General features: G+C 34.3%; 1 protein-coding gene across 3 annotated transcripts in view; it reads left to right on the plus strand.

Moving 5' to 3' along the window:
* ADGRB3 (adhesion G protein-coupled receptor B3) overlaps positions 1-23,924 on the plus strand; it is a 923,661-nt gene that overhangs the window by 384,119 nt on the left and 515,618 nt on the right. For all 3 annotated transcript variants that reach the window (XM_069070720.1, XM_069070722.1, XM_069070721.1), the window contains 2 exons: positions 15,733-15,897; positions 16,946-17,110. In XM_069070720.1, coding sequence (XP_068926821.1) covers positions 15,733-15,897; positions 16,946-17,110 — 330 coding nt within the window. The remainder of the gene's footprint in view (positions 1-15,732; positions 15,898-16,945; positions 17,111-23,924) is intronic.

Below are 23,924 nucleotides of genomic sequence, written 5' to 3' on the forward strand. Positions count from 1 at the left end.
TTTTATGTATTGTCATCCTAATAAATCTGTAACAAATTAATAATAATAATATATCAAATCTCTTGCCAATTACTGTTTAATTTCACCTTTGCAACATCTCTCAAAAATGCCCCCTTCTCTCCTCTGACACTGCTAACCACTCTGATGCAGGTTCTCATCATTTCATGCCTGTACCACTTCAATAGGCTATTGGTTTATTAGTCTGTCTGAAGACTCAACCCATTCCAATACAGCCTCCATTCTATCACCAAAAGGATTTTCCTAAAATGTAGGTCTGGCCATGTCATCCTCTACTCAGTAAACTCCAGTGGCTCCCTTTTACTTCTAGGATTAAATACAACATCCTCTACTTTGCATTGAAAACCCTACATAATCTAGTTCCCTCTTACCTTTCCATACTACTTATACCTTACTCCCTTCCATGTATTCTTTGATCAAATGACACTGGCCTCCTTGTAATTCAGTGATCAAGACACGCCATTTCTTGAACCTGGGCATTTTCTCTTACTGTCTCACCTGCCTGGAATGTTTTCCCTCCTCAACTCCTTTCCTAACCCCTCTTAATTCTAATACTTTCCCTTTGTACTTATTTTTATACTATATAGAGTTAAGTTTATATATTTCTGTTTGAAAGTATTGCCCCCATTAGATTGTATGCTCCTTGAGGACAGGGACACTCTTTTGCCTCTTTTTGTATTCACAGAGTTTAGTACAGTTCCTGGTATATAGTTTATACTTAACATGTTTTTTAACTTATTGATTGAAGCACTTATTTAAAGCTTTACAATTTACAAAATGATTTCATATGTGTTATCTTATTCAGACCTCATAGTATTCCTGTAAATTTTGCATGGAAGAAATTTTCATTTTAAAGAAGAGAAAACTAAAGCTTAATGAGGTGACAAAGGTGAAATTTGTCCAACATTATACAAGTAGTTAATGGGTAATACAGTTGTAGTATTTTAAGACAAATCTCTTGACATTTCTTCTTATAATTTCTCAATTTCTGAGTTGTGCATGTATATGCGCATTGTTGTTAATGAGACATGGGATTGATATTCTTAAAAATGGAATAACTATCAAAAATTTTATTATTTCTGCTGGGATACCTATCACGTGTTATACCCAATATATTCAAGTCTTGATTCACAATTTTCAATCTAAAAAGGAATAACAGTTCTTAACTTCTCTGTTTCTATCAGTGGTATTCCTAAGAATTCAGTTTTAAAACTTTGGAATCATTTTTTTGTCTATTTTATTTTTTCTCAATTACCTATAAAAAGTTTTTTATCTGTTTTTTTTTTATTTTGAGTTCCAAATTCTCTTCTTTCCCTAACTGTCTTTCAGAAGATAAGCATTTTGATACAATTATATATATTAAGATATGCAAAACATATTTCCATATTAGCCATGTTGCATAAGAAAAAAACAGGAAAAAACCTAATGAAGATAAAGTAAGAAATATATATATATATATATGTATATGTTTCAAGCTGCATTCAGACCCCCACAGTTATTTCTCCGGAGGTGAATACCATTTTTCATCATAAGTTCTTTGGAATTGTCTTGGATCCTTGTATTGCTGAGAATAGCTAAGTCATTCATAGTTTTTTTCTGTGTACAGTATTCTACTGGTTCTGCTGATTTCATTTTGCATCATTTCATATAAGTCTTCCCAGGTGTTTCTTGAAGCATACAGCTTGTTATTTATTATAGCACTATAGTATTCCGTTACAATCATATACCACAACTTGTTCAGTCATTTTCCGATTAATAAATATTCCCTAAATTTTCAATCTTTGGTACCACAAAAAGAGCTGATATAACTATTTTTGTATGGCTAGGTCCATTTCCTCTTCCTTTGAAGTCTTTGGGATATAGACCTAGGTGAGATATTGCATCATTAAAGTATTCACAGTTCTATAAACATTTATGCATAGTTACAAATTGTCCTCCAAGATGGTTGAACTGCTTCCCAATTCCACCAACAATGCAGTAGTGTACCAATTTTTCCACATCCCTTCCAACATTTATCATTTTCCTTTTCTTAGTCAATCTGATAGGTATGAGGTGGTACCTCAGAGTTGTTAAAATTTGCTTTTCTTTAATCAACGATTTAGAGCATTTTTTCATGTAACTATAGATAGTTTTGATTTCTCTTAAAAATTATCTCTTCACATATCCTTTGACCATTTATAAATTGAAGAATGACTCATATTCTTATAAATTTGACTAATTTTCCTAAACATATGATAAAGAAAACTTTATCAGAGAAACTTGCTATAATTTTTTTTCTGCATTTCCCGTGTTTCTTCGCATCTTGGATGCATTGCCTTTTTTTGAAAAAAAAAAAACTTAATGTAATCAAAATTATCCATTTTATATCTCATGATACTCTCTATTATTTAGTTACAAATCCCTCCTTTATCCATCAATCTGATAGGTAAATCCTTCATGCTCCCCTAAAATACTGATGATATCATCCTTCATATCTAAATCATATACCCGTTTTGACCATTTTTTGGTATGTGTGTTGTACTTTTTTCTTGAAGAAGACCAAAATGATATCACTATACTAGAATCAAGGTACAGTGTGTTTTCATCTGATTAGACCAATACTTTCTAATGTTTTTAATGGAAATTTGTGTTTTATTTTGTCAAAATCTTTTTCTGCATCAATTGATTAATTATTACTTTTTTTGTTTTTGTTATTTGTATGGCCAATTATACTAATAGCTTTCCTAATTTTGAACCAACCTTTCATTACTGGTGTAAATTCCACCTGGTCATTTTGTATGATACTTTTGATACATTGCTGTAATTGCTTTGCTCTTTTTTACTTAAAATTTTTCTATCAATATCCATTAAGAAAATTACTCTATAGATTTCTTTCTCTATTTTCAACCTTTGTTTAGGTACATTGGATGTTAAGACTAATGTTATATATACCTTGATGTTAAGACTGCTTTCTTCTAATAATCTATTTTATTGTGCTTTTTTCTCATAAAAAAGAGCTCTAGTTTTATTTATTAGTTTGAAATTTTTCTTTTGATTTTATTAATCTCTGCTTGATTCCCTTGTTTCTTTTTCTGTTTATCTTTTTATGCTTCTCTTGAGTCTTGTATTTGAAAATCATATTTTTTATTCAGTTATGGTGTTTTTGTAAAGAATGATTAAAAATCTTCTATTTCTTTGAATATCCATATTTTGCCTTGCAGGATTATACTCATTTTTGCTGCGTAGATTTTTCTTGGTTTTAATCCTAGTTCATTCATCTTCTGGAATGTAATATTCCAAGTCATCCATTTGCTGTTGAAGTTGCTAGGCCTCATGTGATCCTGACTGCGACTCCACAATATTTAAATTGTTTCATTTTGGCTACTTGCAGTATTTTCTCCTTGATCTGGTGGTTCATGAAGTTAATTGGGAATTTTCATTTGGGAATCTGTTTCACAAAGTGATTGGCAGATTCTTTCAATTTCAATTTTCCCCTCTGGTCCTAGAATATCAGGGCAATTTGGCTTGATAACTCCTTGAAAGATGATGTCTATGGTCTTTTTTTGATCATGGCTTTCAGGTAGTCCAATCAATCTTAAATTATCTCTCCTCTATCTGTTTTCCATGTCAGTTGTTTTTTCCAACAGATATTTCACATTTTCTTCTATTTTTTTTTTACTTTGTTTTATTGTTTCTTGACGTCTTATTTAGTCATTAGCTTCCATTTGACCAACTCTATTAAGCAATGATTTTCTTCTTTGGGCCTTTGTACCTCTTTTTCCATTTGGCCAATTCTATTTTTAAGGAGTTCTCTTCAGTGAACTTTTGTGGCCAGTTCTCTTTGTTAAAGTGTTATTTTCTTCAGTATTTTTGTATATGTCTCTTACCGACCTGTTGATTCTCCTTTGATAATTTTCTTGCATTGCCTCATTTATTTTCCCAATTTTTATGCTGCATCTCTTTTTTATTAATTTGTTTTAAACTTAAATACAACTTAAATACACAATGAGAAAAGAAAAGAAACATTATAAACTTAAATATTGAAGCTTAAATAAAAAATAAGAAAAGACTAAAAGCATTGTGCCATGTGCACAGCAGAATGTAAGAGAAGATTCAAAATATACAGCAATAAATTCCAATTTCTTGGAAGCCCACACAATAAATACTAAAAATTGTGTTCAGAGCTGTCCATCTTTTCTTTGCTTCCTTGTGAGTTTTCTTTTGTTCTCTGTTTTGTGTGTGCGTGTACACATGCCTATATACATATATGTGTATACATGTATATACACACAAACATATATTCATGCATGCATACATATGTACTTGCATACACATCCTTAGATATCTATAACAGTACTCATAAATAGACATATACATTCATATGCATCTATGTAAGATCGTACTATAACTTGTCCTCTGTTTCTCTGACAGTGGGTAACATCTTCCTTCATAAGTCCAAATCTTTCCTTATTTTTCTAAGTCTACCTACTCATCATTTTCTATACCACAGCAATATTTTAACCTTATACTGTCTAGCATATATATATATATATATATATATATATATATATAACCATATATATATATATATAAAACCTTATACTGTCTAGTATATATATATATATTATTTTAAATAGTTGAAAGCAATATTAATATGACTGATATATGTTTCCCTATTTTTACTATATATAGTAGTTTCCCTATTTTTCTCTTTTGATTAAATATTTTTTAGCTTTAACTGTGTTTGAGATCATGATTACTACCCCTGCTTTTTCCCTAATAAATTCTCCTCCTGGTCTTTATTTGATGTTTGTGTGTGTCTCTTAATTTCCTATCCCTCCTGACTCTTCTACTTTACTTCTACCTGTTTCTTTTCCCTCCTATTACTTACTCTATGGCCCTCCAAAGATTCCTCCATTATCCTCTCTCCCCACCCTTTTCCCTTGTCCTCTTGTTTCTCTCTGGATTTAGAAGACTATTATAGCCTTCCAAATATCAAATATATATATATATATATATATTCTTTCTTTATTTATAATGGTAATGGGAATTTGAAGATCTTTCCTGCTCCTTGATAGGCCTAAGTTAATTTGAGGACCTTCCCTGATTTGAAAATATACTCTGCCCCCAACAGGCTGAATGTGCTCATATGGAGCCTGTGGTGGGAGGCTTGTTTTTCAGGAAGGCACAACTTTAGTTACTTTGTAGTCAAGTGGGTCATGAGGGTTGTGATGTTCTCTGAGCCTGGAGAAGGCTATATATACCTCTGAGGTGAGGTTTTGCTTAAGCATTCACTTTGGGAGGAGTTGTGTGATTTGACCAGATGAGACTCTGGGCAGCCATTGAGCCCCCCACCTTTGAAAATACCGATATTGGTGCTTCTCTTTGGTAACTAACACTGTATGTATGTGATGGTTAGATAACTAGGAGCCCTGTCTCTTGAATTGTGTTATTTTTTTCTGTTTGTATTTTTTGTCTGCTTGTAACTTCTGTTTCTGTTCTCTGAAGTTCAGGGTGCTAACTTTTTCCCCTGAACTAGATAAATGATATGTTTGATTAAAGTAAGGTTGTTAATCCTTCTTGAGTTGCTTTCCTTTAGAAAAGCAGCAGCCATCCTGAGTATGCTAGGATTTTTTCCCCCATTTTCCCATATTTTTTCATTCCCATCAATCTAGAGACCCTTCTATACCCCTCCTTATTCTATTTGTTCATCCTCCTTTTTCTTTATAAATTTAGAAGATTTATTCATATATAGACAGATATAGATAAAAATATAGATAGATAGATAGATAGATAGATAGATAGATAGATAGATAGATAGATAGATAGATAGATAGATGGATGGATGGATGGATGGATGGATGGATGGATGGATGGATGGATGGATGGGTGGATGGATGGATGGAGGGATGGAGGGATGGAAGGATGGATGGATGGAAGGATGGATGGATGGATGGATGGATGAATGGATGGATGGATGGATGGATAGATGGATAGATAGATAGATAGATAGATAGATAGATAGATAGATAGATAGATAGATATACACACAAGCAGATCTGATGTGAGTAGAGTTCCCTGTAAAAAAATCCCTTCCTTATCCTCACCCCACTCCTTATTGCTTCAGCCTTTTATTTCTTTCTGAATTTGTAAGACTTTTCTACCTTTCTAGACATGTATGTATTGTTCTTTTTCTAACCTGTTCCTGATGAGAATAGGGTTCCAGAATTATTAGGCCTCCTCTCCCATCTAATTCCTTAGTTCTTGCTCTTGTACCCCATTTGTATAATTATTCTTTTTGCCTTTTCCTAAATGTTTTTGCTTTTTAGAATCACATCGTACTCAAATCTACCCCAATCTTTCTTTCTGACTACCCAATTACTAACAACAATCTTAGACATACAATTTATATTTCCTCATATAAAAAGTAAATAGTCTGTCCTTATCGATTGCCTTGTAATTAGTCTTTGATGTATACTTTATATTTCACTTGGACTTTGAATGTTAAATTTTTTATTAAATTCAGACATTTTTGTAACAAAATCTGACAACTCATTGAATGTCCTTTTTTTCATTCAGGATTATGCTCGACTTTGCTGGATATGGTATTTTTGGTGAAAACAATATTTCTTTTGCTCTTCAATATTAGTGTTGTAAGACCTGCAGTCTTTTAGTGTCTCTGCTGTGAGGTCTTATGTAATTCTAATTGTGGCTCTGCCATATTTTAATTTTTTTCTTGTTGCTCATAATATTTTCTCCTTGAACCAGTTTTGAAATTTAGCTATGATATTCCTGTAGGTTTTCCTTGTAGGATCTCTTTCAGGTAGTAATTGGTGAACTTTTTCTATTCTTACATTTCCCTCTTTTTCTAAAACTTCGAGACAATTTTCTTTATTTATTTCTTGTATTGTTTTTTCAAGATTCTTCTTTTTATTGTAGCTTTCAGGTCATCTGATTATTATGTTTTCTCTCTTTTTTTTGTTTTGTTTTGTTTTGCTTTGTTTTTTGCCTTTTGGAGGGCAATTGGGGTTAAGTAACTTGCCCAAGGTTACATGGCTAGGTTTTTTGTTTGTTGTGTGTGTGTGTGTGTGTGTGTGTGTGTGTGTGTGTGTGTGTTAAGTGTCTGAGGCCAGAACTGAACTCAGGTCCTCCTGACTCTGGGGCTGGCACTTTACTCACTGCGCCACCTAGTTGCCCCTATGTTTTCTCTTCTTGATCTGTTCTCCAGACCAGTTGTTTTTCTTATGTTTCACATTTTCTTCTATTTTTTCATTCTTATATTTTGTTTTACTACTTCTTGATCTCATAATTTCATTGTCTTCCCCTTGCCCAATTTTCATTTTCAAGCAGTTGTTTTCTTTCTTAAGATTCTGGATCTTCTTTTCTAGTTGGTTGACTTTCTTTTGATAATCTTGTTTCTCTTGGATTGTTACTTTTTTTTTAAACTTTTCCTCAATCTCTCTCATTTGATTTTTAAAGTCTTTTAAAAGTCTTTTTCTATGAATTCTTTCTGGACAGGTGACCTTTTGATGTTTCTCTTTCAAACAGGAGAAGCCTTTTTTGCTTCAGTATCCTGCTCTTAAAATGAACTGTTATTAATACTTTTATATATACTATTATTATTACTATTCCCATAGTAATTTGCTATAACTGTATTCTTTCTCCTATTCCTACTCATTTTTAAATTTGTACCAGCTTTTTATTGTAATCATCTCTAGTTCTTGGGCATAGGGGATGGTACCTCTGGTGTCAGATATACCATTTCTCCTCTCTAGCCTGGAACTGAAACCAAGGACTCCACCCTTCTGTAAGTGTCCACAGATGGTGGTATCCCTACCCAACTTTTTCTTCACTCACCTGGCAAGTGCTGGTTCCTTCGTGTTCTGAGTGGCATCTCAGTAGCACAACTGGCTCTGGCATCCCTTATCAATCATCCCCAACTCAGACGCCTGACTCCCAGCACTGTCTAGGTGGTGAAAATTCCTGTGGTTGGGGCCAAGGCTACCTCCCAAACCAATTAGTCCCTGAACTCACCACTTACTATTTCAATGGAACTAGCCTCGAAGTATTTATACTTCATAGGTACCAAACCTCTTTCCTAGGATTTTTCTTCAGATCTTCTCTGGTTATCCAGGAGGACAACTGTTCTGTCTCAACTCTAACTCATTCTTACTGCTCGACCTTCATTCCGAGGCACTAATTTGTCTTATTTGTAGGGTAAATATGGAGAGCTTAGCATCTCCTGACATACTCCATCATCTTCCCAGAATCTTCTGAACATCTCTTAATTTATTTTGGAAATCTCTCTTGAACTCTTCCAAGAATTCTTATTGAACTTCTGAGCAATTCATGTTTTCTTTTAATTTTGAGCTTTGCTTGTAGCTGTTTTTAAATGATTGTTTTCTTCTGAATTTGTTCTTGATCTTCCCTATCACCTGTGTTTTTTTTATGGTCATGTACTTTTTTGTTGTTTGCACATTTTTTCAGCCTATTTCTTGACTTTTAACTTTATGTTAAAGTTGTACAGAACTCCTCAGGTTGGGGTATACTTCCTAAAACTTCAGGTTTTTCCTACTGCTATTTTCAGAAGTATCTCTGGGGGGTGTGGGGCTGTAGGTTTTTGCTGCTTCCAAGGTGGTATAATGTAAACAGAGGGATGGTAACTTCTCTCCTGGCCTGTAATCTCATCTTTACTTAGGAAGTTAAGCTGTTCTCTTACAGCCACAACCGTTGGTGCTCCTCTTGACCCTGGAAGTATGACCAGGGGCCCTGCTTTCCTGAAGCTTCAAATGTTAGTGCTCCTTTCTGTCTTCAGAATGAAAGCAAAGTCCCTACTGCCCTGTAAGCAACCACAAGCATTCTTCTACACCCTGGAACTGTGACCAGAGCCCTCCTTTCCCTGTTCCTCTGCACTCTTAGATTCCAAACCAGAACAGAGTCTGGACAACGCAACAGGGTCCTGAACTTAATGCTATCAAAGGGTCCCCTGTAATCTCTTCCTGACCTCCATACAATATATTGGCTGAGAACTCCTAAAGCTCCTGTTGCAGTCATTTCCAAGACCTGCTGTTGGTGTCACAGTGTGACCTGTGCTGCCTTCCAGCCTGGTGTCACAGACCTCTCCTGCCAACCTCTCAAGATGTCTTGGGGTGGACAATTGTTTTATCTTGACATTTTGTTGCCTCTACCACTCCAGAATTGTCTGAGGCATTATCTTAAAGTTGTAACAATCAAGTAATTCTCTTAATTCCCCCTTCATAAACCTTATCACTTCTGTTTCTTTCCATTCCCACTGTTTATACCAATAATTCTTGCAACTTCATGCTTTTAAGTTTTATAATATGCTCCTTATTGATGTCTCTACTTTCTCTTTTTCCAAGATGTTAATCTTCCTAAAATACCACTTAATTATTCATTTCCATGTTCTAAAGTCTTACTTAAGTAGTTTTTCTTAATATTCCAGATCAATCATAAACTCCTAAACCTGACCTCCAAAGCCTGACATAAACAGGTCTTCAACTATCTAAATTTATGACCAAACTGCTCCTCCAAATAAGCTAGCCCATCATATTCAAATATTCCTTGCAAATTCTTGGCTCTCTGCTTATGCCCTAGATCTCTCTAAAAATATCAGTTATCCTCTATCCTTTTCTAAATCCTATCTTTTATTCAGGGTTCAAGTAAAATCCAACTCTCTCCCAAGAAAATATCCCTAACTTTGCTAACAAATATTGATCTGTCCCTCATCTGAACTTCTGTCACTTGAATTGTCCATTAACAACAAGATATATTTATTATGTGCTTACTGTGTGTAGAACACTCAGTTCCAGGACTAGGAAAGATATGAAGTGTCAGTCTTTTGATACCAAGAAAGATTGCTGTTTAGCAACTTTTTAGTTGTGTTTGACTTTTTATGACCTCTTTTGGGGGTTTTCTTTGCAAAGATACTGGAGTGGTTTGCCATTTCCTTCTCCAGCTCAATTTACAGATGAGAAAACTGAGGCAAACAGGGTAAAGTGACTTAAGGTCACACAGCTAGTAAGTGACTGATGTCAGATTTTAATTCAGGCCTTCTAGACTCCTTGTTCAGTCTGCTATCTACTGTGTCACCCAACTGCCTCTGTCAAGATTTATTGTTTCTGCGGTGGCTAGGTGGCTCAGTGAATAGAGCACCAGCCCTGGAGTCAGGAGGACCTGAGTTTAAATCCAGCCCCAGACACTTAACAATTTCTAGCTGTGTGACCTTGGGCAAGTCACTTAACCCCAATTACCCTGCCCTCCCCTCTCCAAAAAGCAAAAAAATAAAATAGTTTTAGTGTCTCAGTTTCTTCTCTCACTCATTTCTACATTCTCTTCATTCTGGCTTCTAACTTCATTTTTCCATTGATAGTAGCTTTCCAAAGTTACTAGAGTTCTCTTAATTGACAGATCTAATGGCATTTTCTCAACACTCATCCTTCTTGACCTATCTGAAGCATTTGACATTTTTATCACTTTCTCCTCCTTCTGAAAATTCCTTCCTCTCTGTGCTTTAATGTCATTGTTCTCTTGGTTCTTCTCAGATTCAAGTACTCCTCAATCTCCTTTGCAGATTCTTCATACACATCATACACACTAATGAAAAATGTTCTCCCAGGGCTCTGTCCTGGGTTCTCCTCTCTTTTTATTCTATAGTAATATCACTTTGTGATCTCATCGACTCCCATGAGTTCAGTTATCATTTTTCTGCAGATGATTCCAAGATCTATATATCTAACCCTATCTGTCCCTTGAACTACAGTTCTGCATCATTAACTACATCTTTGACATCTTGAAGTAGGTAACATGTAATCATCTCAAACCAGCATGTCCAAAGAAGAACTTATTCTCTTTCCCTCAAAATATTCATCATTTTCCAACTTACCAATTTACTGTAAGAGATTACCATTCTCCCAGTTATCCAGTCTTGTGATCTCCTCACTCTTGCTCCACAATCCCAATCTATTTCTGAATCTTGTGTTTTCAACTTTTCTTGTAACTCTCATAAATATTCTTTCTCTCCACTCATATAGGCACAATACTATCTCAAGTGTATCTCTTTCCTGAATTATTGCTATAGTCTTCTAAATGGATCCACTGTATCAAGTTCTTATCCATTGTAATTTATCTTCCATTAAGCTACCAAGGTGATTTTTCAAAAGTGTATATCTGTTTTTACATATATAGATATCCATATATTTGTGTCTAATGGTGGCCATCTCTAGAGCAGCAGGTGGAACAAGGGAAAAAATAGAAAAGAAAGTTATGCGATAACCTTAATATATATTTGAAAGGAAAAGCAAGCTATATATAATAGATTTCCAGTTTAATGTACAATCCTTTTTTCTCCTATTGCACTTTGCTATAGAAATGTTTGTTTTATTTCTTAATTTCAGAAGAAAAAATAAATTTAGGACTAAAATTTGTATGTCCAATAATATCATCCTATACCTATGCTCACTGAGTTCCAGTGACTCTCTATTACTGCCAACAGCAAAAATGCACTCATCTTTTGGGAATTTAAAGCTCTTTATGAACTGAACCATCCTATGTTTCATGTCTTCTTACTCTTTAACACTGTCCCCCCTCCATATAGTCTATGATCCTGATACAATGGCCTGTTTTCAGTTAATCACACATGATACTCCATATCTTGTCTCTGTGACTTTTCCTGGAATATACTGTTTCCCTAATTCCACTTATTGATTTTTCATCTTCCTTCAAGACTTAGCTTAAGTTCAACTTTTTTACAAGAGGCTGTCTCCCTACTCTTTAGATGTTAGTACCTTGCCATTCTCAGATTTCTTTCTACCTATTGTGTATGTATATTTATAGTTATTTGTGTTGTCCCTCCCTCCCACTCTCCCAATGTAAAATGTATGTTCCTTAGGGGCAGTTTTTGCCTTCATTTATAATCAAAGTACTTAGAACAGTAGCTGGCACTTAGTAATTGTTTAATTAAATTCTTGTTAACTGACTTATTGACTGATTTCCTTGCCTTGAATCTTCTCTCCCAATCATGTTGACTAGCTTAAGAGTAGCAACTGATTATGCCTATAACTTCTATGTCCTCTGCAGTTCCTGGCATGGTGCCTTCCATTCAACTGACATTCAAAACATATTTATTGATTAATTTATTGATAAAGATAATTACTTGTAAGACTTTGTGCCTTGTTAAGCTTTGGCTTTCCATAAAGGTATTGACTGACAGTGTTTTCCCCACACCACTGGGGAAATAGAGGTCTATGCCATATCTGCAAAATTTGAGCATGGCCAACTGTATTGACAGGAAAAATTGCTTTCATTAGTAAAAGTACTTCAAATTAATTAATGTTTTAGTTAATGATATAAAAAATTAATTAATTTGCTTGGGAGCATTAGATTAAATTTGGTTTTCAGGCAAAGCACATCCACACAACTGTATAATTTCTACATTTCTTTAAAACAGGATATATGTAATAGAAGTTTTCTGAAATAGAGAAGAAAAAATACTTATAATTCATATTTGTAGAAATCTAGGCACATTCAAAGATTGTTTCATTACAAAGTAGTTGTTTTTAATATTTTGTTGCATTGTTGTCCAATATTGTTATAATTTATTTTGTTATAGGAAACCCACAACATTATGGATATAGACTACATAGGAACTGAGAGTTATGGTTTTAGATGCTTTTTTTTCTGGGGGATGGAGTGGGATCAATGGGGGTCAATGATCTAGGAACTTCTGGTCCTAGCCTTGCCATTAACTAACGGTGTGACCTTAGGGAAGTCTTCTTGCTACTGTAGGATTTTGTTTCCTCAAATGTTAAATAATTAATCAGGAATATGAGTACTAATTTTCTCTTCCAATGTTAATATTGTGTGATTCTATAGCAGAATTATTTGAATCCTTAATCTGTCACTTATTCCATTTTTTATGAAGAGCAAGTCATTTAACCTCTTTGGACTTCAATCTCCCATCTGTAAATTGGGGGAGTTGGGAAAGGTGATCTTAAGTTCCCTTGAAGCTTTCAATCTGGGATCAGTGAATTAATGATGGACATTAACTTAAGGAAATTTCTAATAATTAGTATAATCCACACCTCTAGAAAATATCCATTTTACTGGTAATAATGTTGTCATACTTTCCCCCCATAAAATAAACCTTATCAATTAATCATTCCACAGTTCCATCCCTGTTTTCTAATGTTCAGATTTATGTGAGCATTACCATTGGTACATCAACTATTACCTAATTCATTAATTTTAGCTTCAAGGCATGTGTGTGTACATGTATATATTGGTAGAGAGTATGAAATAAAAAAATTTAATGAATGTAAAACCTTAGGCTTTTGCAAATGCTATCAATGGTGTTTTTTAATTGTGTGATGTATGTTTCATCCTTCCAATATAAATCATTCTAATATCTAAACATTTTAGCAAATAGCTGCATTTTCTTCTACTCAGTTTTCATTATTCATCAACACATATAACATAAACCCTCTCACTTAGAGTGCTTTGATGACTTGTGTTTTCTTATAGTATCTCCATGCCACTCTGACAACTGCAATTCTTCCTTAATTTCTTCCTTAATATTTTGTGAAATACTCCCTCACATCTTATAAATCACCTCAACCTAGAAGGCCTCCTAATAAGTCTCAGAGATGCTGCTCGTTCCATTTCTCTTTTTTTATTTCTTTGTTTATACTACTTAAATTGTATAGCAGTGTGTATATATGGATATGTCTACATATATGCATATATATTCTAAGTGTTCTGACAATATTTATACCTATGTTTCATTGATCTAATTAAATCATTCCCTCCAGTAGGCCAGAGGCCATTTACAAAAGCTCATTAATAGTATGCTTAGTATACAGTGCAGTACCAATAGTATGTAGTAGACGAATGTTGTCTTAGTAAAACAAAAGAAAAAGTTTTTTTTTTAAGTCTAGTGTAATAAACAGGAATTCTAGGTTGTTTCTTTCCAAATGATAACCTAGAAGAAGTTATGTGTTCTTTTGAATAGATGGCACAGCTGAAGACTGTGTCAGGCATTTTTGATTAAAATTATTTTTATAAATTATATTAATATATTATTAAATTATCATTTTGTGATGTCTTTTGTTTCATAAAGTATTTTTAAAGTGCAGCTAGGTCTATATTAGGCAAATTTCTCTTTGATATGTGCAGGCCCTTTTATTGAGTCCTGAAACAAATCATATAATTTCTTCATTTCCTTTCTAGTTTTATTGTTTTTGCTAGGTTTCATAGTATTTATTTTAAAGCAATTGGGGTTAAGTAACTTGGTCAAGGTTACACGGCCAGTTATTTCTGGGTGTGGTGCTAAGTATATGAGCCCGGATTCGGTGGCCAGGTCATCCCGACACTGGGGCCGGTGCTCTTACTTAATGAGCCACCTGGCCTCCCCTCATAGTATTTTTTTTATAGATGATTCTGAATTGTAGGTGAATTGTCTGCTCATTGACAAGATAGTAAGCATGTAATGAATATGCTAGGTAAAGTATAGAAGTGCCCTAGAAATTATAGCCATGGTCATGTAATTTGTGATTCTTTTTTAATCCATAGACTTAAAAAAAAACCTCCCTATGTAGGTATCTGATTTTAGTACTTTTTGTTTGTTTTATCGTGTTTGTGTTATGTTTCATATATATACCTTTGATATAGAGGATCTACAATGATAATAGTGAACACAAGAGATTAGTAAAAACAAACACTCAAAACATATTAATACTCTCTTGCATAGCAGTAATAAGTTATGAGAAATGGTTTTAATGTGTATATAGGTACATGCAAATTATATGTAAATTCATATATGACCTTCCTCCTTCATAGTGCATAGTATCTAAGGACCAGAAGACCTAGGTTCAAATCCAAGATCTACCACTTTCTGGTGTTGTGACCTCGGACAAGTCATTTAGTCTCTCTCAAACTCAGTTTTCTTACCCATAAAATTCCAACTTCGCAGATTTGTTATGAGTCTCAAATGAAGTTAAATATGCAATAAAACTTTGAACAACTTTATATTTGTTTAAAAGTAAAACATTAGTAATGTGAAATACTTCTGTTTAGTTCTGTCTTCAAAGGGACTATTTGCATCATGTACTTTGCATCAAAGTTTTCCTTCAATAGGATCTTGTAGCAGCAAGCACCCCAAGTGTCCTCAGGGTGGCTGCCCATACAGGTTCTTGGATCTGCTTTGTTAAAGGAAAGCAACTCAAAATGAGTTAACAAGCTTACTTTAATTAGTCAGACATATATCGTTTACCTTGTTCAGGGGAAAAAGGTCAGCACCCCGAACTTCAAAGTATACAGGCAGAATTATCAAGACAGAAACAGATCAAGTAGACAGATTTCAAACTGTCCAACCATTACATCCATACCCAGTCAACATCTGGGTTTCCACATCTGGGTTTTTCAAAGCCAGGGGGGCTCTGGACGACTGTTTCCCAGAATCCAGATCAGATCACAGAACACTTCTCAAAGTGAGCCCCCAAAACAAAGCCTCACATCAGGGCTTATATAGCCTTCTCCTGGCTCAGAGAATGTAACAACCTTATTGACCAACTGGCCAATCAAAAAGTATCTACTGAAAAACAAGCCTCTTACCTACCCCAGGCTTCAGGTGCACTTTAGCCTAAGGGCAGGGAAGATCTTCCAAATTTGCATTCCCATTACAGATCTTCCTCCATATATCTCTCTTTCTGCTTTTGATAGTTGATGGACAGTGGCAGGAGTGGAGTTCCTGGAGTCAGTGCTCAGTGACATGTGCTAATGGGACACAACAGAGAAGCCGGCAGTGTACTGCAGCTGCACATGGTGGTTCTGAATGCAGAGGTCCCTGGGCAGAGAGCAGAGAGTGTTACAACCCAGACTGTACAGGTAAGAGAAGATCACCAGAAACAGATCCTGCCACCATGTACAGGTGCCCTTAGATCCTCCCTATACCACAGTCCTAGCATCTATATCATGAGATTGTGAATTTTGTGAGAACGTGTTACCAAAAGATCCTTGTAACAACCAATCTATCAACAAGCTTTTCTTAAGTACTATGTGTTAGTCACTGTGATAGGTTTTGGGGATATAAAGAAAGTAAAACACATGGACTCAGCCCTAAAAGAGTTTAAATTCTAATGTGAGAAATAATATGTAGACAAACACATACATACAAATTATATGTAGCACAAATAGGTTGTACTCCCAAAGAAAAGGCACTAGCAATGGTTGGGACTAAACTCCCTCATGTTTTGTCATAATAAAGTTCAGGCTCTTGTAAGTCATGTTATTGGAAGACTGAGTATAATAAAGTAATTAAAGAATAACAGAACTAATTAAGGTTTTACTTTTCATATTTCTTTTGACTCATTTCCTATTATGAATAATGTTAGATGTACCTTGAACCATTCTGAGAAAAGTGGTTAAGTGTACATCAATATAAATGTTACAGGTGTGATACAAATGGGAATTTTATTTTAAAGTCTAGTGACACTAATATATATTTCAATTGTTCAGTGATTCATGATTTAATCAATGTAAGTATTACCTTAACTGACAGAGACTACAAACCATGTGTACTTCAAGTGGACAAACTTCATGGAGGAAAAAATATCTACTGCCTGTTTAGCAAGTCTGATAATTCCTCTTTCCAAACCTACCTAGGGTGAGAGCCCTACAGCCAGTCACTGTACCTAGATTTCCAATTCTTTCAGCTTCCTAAGAATTACTAGAGCTTATGTTATCTTGACATTGTTTTCAAGAACCTAGCCAATATCATGTCCTCACCATATTGAGGCCTGAGAGGAAGATTTTCATGGAAGAGTAGAACTATTTATATTGCTTAAAACAACATGAAAGTACTCCATTCTGTTATTAAGCTTCTCTATATAGTGTCCAATGGACTTGCTACTGTTTCTTCTATTATCTGCTCCAGCAAATGGCCAGTGGAATCAATGGGGTCACTGGAGTGGATGTTCCAAGTCATGTGATGGTGGATGGGAAAGGAGAATAAGGATTTGCCAAGGTGCAGCAGTAACAGGACAACAATGTGAAGGAACAGGTGAAGAGATCAGAAGATGCAGTGAGCAAAGATGCCCTGGTGAGAATTTCCTATGGCTACTATGTTTATATAGAAATTGGAGGGGTAAGGGTACAGAATGAAATGGACTAGAAGAAGAAAAACCAGAGAAATAAAATCCTAAAGGCAAATCAGTCTTTTTACTCTATCTTTATAAATTGATTTGATACTAGATTTATTTATATTAACAATAGAAAGTGATTCTTAAACTGAATAGACAACTCACTTTTTAAATTACTTTTTAAAATTACTCCAAGATTTTCATTTACTTATTTTTGTAACATATGTACTATTCCTTATTTAGAAAAGATTTCTATACTGTGTTAAGCCTTGTCCAACTTGATAAAATGTGGTATAAGGAATCATGCCCTGGGTGCACCATTCATGATGATTTGAGTTTAAACCCAACCTCAGATATTCAATAGCTATGCAATCCTGGGCAAGATACTTAACATCAGTCAGACTCGGTTTTCTCATCTGTAAAATGGGGATAATAATAGCACTTACCTCACAGGGTTGTTGTGAGGATACCTAATATTTACAAAGGGCTTTGCAAACTTTGAGGTACTATATAAATGTTAGCTATTATTACTTGAAATTATTTATACCAGTAAAATGATGTTATTTTAATCCATTTTATGAAAAGTTATTTTTTCTGCCAAAGTTAAAAGAAATTTCATCCTTACACAATGAAATGTAAGAGTCAAAGAGATATATACTTATACTTCTCCCTAAAAGAGAGGTAAGATACTTTCATAGGGCATAATATTGTATACATTGCCAATGACAGTAATTGTATCAGATATTTTTGCTTAATTGTTTTTCAAGATATGTTTTTGTCTCAACTGGTTAAATGACTATGATAAAAAACAAAAGGCATGAATTAAAAGTATTAATTTTATAAAAATTTAAAAGGCAATATGGTACAACAGAGGAATATACTTCTACTTAGAATACCTAGCTTCAAATCCCAGTTGCATTGTAATTACTATCTGATAGCCAAGTCATATAACTTCATAACTTCTTTGAGCCTTGATTTGCTCATTTGTACATTAGAGATACAACTTATATTTTTAATTCCCAATGTAAGATAAAATGATAAAATGTTGAAAAGGAAGGAAGGAAACAAGTATTTCTTAACTGCTATGGGCTAGGCATTGTGCCTAGCATTATATATAGTATAAATAGGTAGTAATCCCAAAGAAAAGGCACTAGCAATGGTTGGGACTAAACGCCCTCACGTTTTGATATAACAAAATTCAGGCTTTTGTAAATCATGTCATAGGAAGACTGAGTACAAAGTAATTAAAAAATGACAGAACTAATCAGGGTTCTACTTTTCAGTATTTCTTTTGACTCATTTCCTATTATGAATAACATTAGATGTACTTATAACCATTCTGAGAAAGGTGGCTTTACAAAAGTGACACTTTACAAATATCTCATTTTACCCTCATGCCTATCCTAGGAGGCAGATACTGTTATTATTCCCATTATACAGTTGAGGAAACTGAAGAATACAGAGGGTAAATGACTGATTTGCCCATGGTAACACAACTCATAAGTGTCTAAGACCAAATTTGCATTAAAGTCTTTTGAATCCAGACCCAACTCTCTATCCACTGTGCCACCTAACTACTTTATAAACTATAAAGCACTATATAAATGATAACTGTTATAAATAATAGAAGAGAGCATGAGGAAATAGAAAATATTCTGTAGTTGGCATCACCAAAGAGTCAAATTTGAATCCTGCTTACAAAACCTGCTAACGTCATGACCATGAGAAAATCACTTCATAGCTATGAATCTCAGTTTTTTTGTACATTTCAGCCTCAACGGACTCATTTTAAATACAAAGACAATAATAATATACACAAGGTTGTTGTCAGAATCAAATGAGAGAATTTGAGAAGGACCCAAATTTTCCTTTCTTTTATTAAAAAGACCTTGGAGGAGTGTCATCATTATAATATAATAAATTTAAGTCTTAATTACATAAGGAGTTCCTAATTCTAAGTTTAGAATAGAACGGAGAATCACAAAGCCCTACCTAGATCTTCATTCTACAGAAAAGGATGAAGATTCTTTAGGGAAGAAACCATTTCTTAACACTAATGAAATTCCTTTAATGGTCCATGAAAGTATCAGTCATGTAGTGGGAACAAACCTAAGAAATAAGCAAATCTAAGAAGTACCTAATTTCATGCTTTGATAATAGTTGTAGTAGCCAAAAATTCTATGATCATTCTGAGGTTTCTGATTGGAAATAGGTTTCTGAATGTGATCAAATGGAAAAAGTACTCTAACTTGAGAGATCTGGTTTCTGGGCTACACCCCTGCCACTAACCTGCTATCTCTGGTGAGTCATTTCAATTTGCTCCCTGGACCTCACTGCTATCTCTATAAAATGAAAGGGTTGAACTAGATGTTCACTTTAAGATTGCTTTCAGCTCTGATATTCTGCCTTATAATTTCTGAGGTCATTGACCTTTGGTTATAAACCAGTGTATTCACACACTAATATTAGAAACTTTCTACTCTAAAATTATATGAACTAGTATCAATCCTGTGTGATGCATAAAAAGTTTGAGATATAACTTCTGGATAATTAATCATCTTATTAATTATCTACAGAGTAATTAACAAAAGGAGGGTCATTTGATGGTCTCTCCTAAACCAAAGACCCCGTATGAAATCCACTCAACACTTATATGCCCTTGGAAGAGTGCATGGTCCTGAGGGTGGAAATCAACTCTGATTGATTAACAAGCTATGAGAGAATGAATATTATGAAGAGAAGTGAGTTTATTCTAATGAAAGTCTGGGGAATGAGAATCTGATCACTCTGTCTTGGTCAAAGAGAATTATCTAGATCCATACCACTCTGGTTAGGGTAATCTAGACAAAAGGGGAAACCACTTCCACCCAGACCTTTCTGACCAAAACACAATGGGCCAGAATCCACCAATTCACCTAAACTAAAATTTCTTTACCTTTTGATCAGATCTAAATTTTCCTGGTTTCGCCCAAGATTTCATCTCATTATCAGACCTGCACTTTAAAGGTTGCCTGAATAACCTACAGGAGTTTTCTGAATGAGGAAATAAAAAAGAGGAAAACACTTAATATCAATCCAATAATTAGTTATTAATATAAGAAAGAAAGAAAATTTCACCTAATTACTTTCATTCTCAAAGAAACTCACATTCAATTAAGGATTTTAATAGAACTGACAGAAAGGAGTCAATACTTAATATTTCTCTACTTTTGTATGTTTTTTTTAAAGTAGATCAACCTCTTTCCATATAGAATTTTAAATTATGTTAAAGATGGACTTTTTTTTTTAAGCAATCAGGAGTTAAGTAACTTGCTCAAGGTTACACAGCCAGTTATTTCTGGGTGTGGTGCTGAGTATCTGAGCCCGGGATTCGATCCAGGTCATCCCGACACTGGAGCCGGTGCTCTTACTCTCTGTGCTACCTGGCTGCCCCAAAGATGGACTATTAACTCTTTGGGGGCAAAAAGTGTTTGATTTTTGTGTTTGGATCCCCAGCACTTAGCATAGTGCCTGGCACATAGTTGGACTTAATGATGCCTGGTTTAAAAGTAAAAAATGCTCTTTTGTGCAGGTATTAGAAAAAAAAAGCAGTGTGTTTGTTCAAAATAGGAACAAATTTCTGGTAAACACTGAGCTTAACATATCTTTTCCTAGGTGATAGCAAATTTTAGTTTTTAAAAATACTCTTCCTGCAATGTCTTCTTGAGGACACATGCATAGAAAAGCAAGAGAATGTTACTTTGTTTCCTGTCTAAATGGAAAAACAACAACAACAACAACAACATATTTAGACATTTATTTGGTCCCATGAGAATTTTCATTAGGACTATAGATAAGATTAAATATAAATCTTTTTATATTTGGAGCTATCTGAGCCAATCTCTGAATAGTCAGAGGTTTTCTTAGTTTGTCCTTCGAAATTACATTTGTAGCCACAGCAATAAAATGGTGCTGCTGAAAACAGATTTTCAAAGATTGCCACCTGCTGTTAGTAAAATATTTTACAAATTTATTTACAGGGAAAATGTTCTCAAGGCATCTTTGCTCACTAGATTTGTTTAAAAGCTTATGTAATTTAAGGCAAGCAGTACCAAGAAAATGCCATGAGAAATATTAATTATAATACCATTCATTTGTTTCTTTGAGGTGCTAACCTTGATATTTTCTTTTCTCTGATTTCTAAATCAAGTTATAGGGGAAAAAATACTAATCACTTTCAGGATTGTAAATAACTTGTTTCCACAATTAAACTGAATTACATATTTCTGTAAATAACATGTAAAAGAGATTCAGTTCCCATGAATCTGGAAGTATATATGCCTTGGGTAATTTCTTTTGAAAGTATTCAAAATCTGCTCATTTCTATAGACAGGAAGCAGAGAGAGAGAGATCAAAAGAAAGATGTGATAGTTCATAATAAATGTGTATCTGAGGAGCAGGAGAGGTGTTGATGACAAATTAAGGACAGTTTTCCTTGTTTTTGTGGCAATGAAGATGGAGTAGAAAACAGGGTGTATGGAGGTGGAATGCACATCCTTTTCTTAATTTTCAGTGATAATGGTAATAAAGTTTCTTCTCAACACTGCAGACTTTTAAAAGAACAAATTATTTCTGACATGCTTGATTTGCACACAACTGCAACTGCCCATTTACCTTTGCATGGTCAATAACAAATTTTTTTGTTGATGGTTTCAAAAGCATTTTGTTCCAAAATTACATTCAAATGATATAAATGGAGAAAATTTACAAGGCTTCACAAATGACTTTATAAGGCATTTTCTGTTTTTTTTTAAACACTAACAAAATTTCAACATTTTTAAAAGAACATATTTTGATTGTTTTATTTTTAGTTCTATCATATGTTCCTTAGAAAATTTTCCCTATAAAAGCTACTACAAATTTCATTATTGTATTTGTATTCATGCCTCACTTATTTTGGATACAAAACAAATCCATCAAGTGTGCTAAGAAGGGTTCTATTTTCAATAATAAAGAAACATAATATACATATAATTTTGGCTTGATAATTAATCAAATTGATGATAAAGAATCTTTCTTCCTACTCCTCAGATGCACATTTGCCAAGAGCTGCTATATCCTGCTTTTTGATCCCCAATATGATTCCTGTTTATAAAAATGAATACATTTAGGATATATTCAAAAGAAATTACCCAGGTCATAAATACTTCCAGATTTGTAGGAATTAGACCACTTTTGCATATTATTTACAAAAAATACATAATTCAGTTTAATTGTGAAAACAAGTTATTTACATGCCTGAAAGGAATTTGTGGTAGTTTTTCCATAACTTGATTTGGAAATCTGAGAGGGGAAGTCATGGTTAGCACCTCAAAGAAACAAATGAATGGTGTGATGAGTTGTGGTTTTTTGGGTTTTTTTGTTTGTTTGTTTGTATTTAAGCAATCGGAGTTAAGTAACTTGCTCAAGGTTACACGGACAGTTATTTCTGGGTGTGGTGCTAAGTATCTGAGCCCGGATTTGATCCCCAGGCCATCCCGACACTGGAGCCGGTGCTCTTACTCGCTTTGATACCTGGCTACCCCTGTGTATTTTTTAATGGTGTATTGCAAAAGGTCTAAAATGACCTCTGTTCTGGACCCTTTTCTCATCTCTTTCCTTTCTTGGTGATCTCAGCATGATGTAAGGAAGAAGGTTGGATTTAAAAGTAAAACAATTCCTGGTTCAAATTCTATCTGGTACTTACCTGTGTGACCTTATGCAAATCTTTTTTGGGGGGAGAGGCAATCAGGGTTAACTGACTTGCCCAGGATCACACAGCTAGTAAGAGTCTAAGATTGGATTTGAACTCCGCTCCTCCTCACTCCGGGACTGTTACTCTACTGTGTCACCTTACTGCTCTGTTCTGCAATCTTTCAAACTCTCTATCAATTTTCTCAAATTTAAAATAAGGAAATGGACTGTGTGACCTTTAAATTGGAATTATGGTCCTATAATCTACTCCCATGAGCTAAATTATTATCTTTTTGTAGATGATACCTATATGAGTGTGCATATGTCCAGAGTCTAGCATAATGTGTGCACATACTAAGTACTTCATGTCTTTGGAAGTGAAATGAATTAGTGTAAAATATGCAAGATGAAACAATAAACAAAGGAGTTAGAAGGAAAGAAGCTTCTGCTTCATCTACCATCCCAACTTCATTGTTGAGAGTTCTAGGGATTTTTAACAAAAAATTTGGAAAGCCTTATTTTTAAAATTTCTACTTGCTTTTTTCAAATTTTTGTAGTTGGTTCATGGTTACTTATAATATTATTCTCAAAGATTGTGAGAATAGGGATTATGAATATTTTTAAAGGAAATATAAACTCTGAGGTACCGGGTAATGCCTTATTTTAGACAGAATAGTGCTGTATTTATTTATGTGTCTACCCCCTGGGCTTGGAGTCAGGAAGACTCATCTTCCTGAGTTCAAATCTAGCCACAGATACTTATTATGTGACCTTGGGCAAGTCACTTTACTCTGCCTCAGTTTCCTTATCTGTAAGGCAAGCTGGAGAATGAAATGGCAGAACACTGCACTATCTTTACCAAGAAAAACCCACATGGGGTCAAGAAGAGTTAGACATGACTGAACAACAACTATGGTTTCACAAAGGGTACTTACAGGAGTTAGCAACACAGGCATCTTCTAACACCAATTCCCATGCTCTTTTTATTATACCTCACTGCTCTGGTCTTTGTTCAAAGGGACTCTAACCTCGCATGTGTGAACACAGTGAAGTCATGTATAA

Source organism: Petaurus breviceps, unplaced genomic scaffold (genome assembly GCF_028583685.1).
Source record: "Petaurus breviceps papuanus isolate PSGF00001 unplaced genomic scaffold, PetGlider_PUasm1.0 90822, whole genome shotgun sequence".
In the NCBI taxonomy this organism is placed as follows: Eukaryota; Metazoa; Chordata; class Mammalia; order Diprotodontia; family Petauridae; genus Petaurus; species Petaurus breviceps.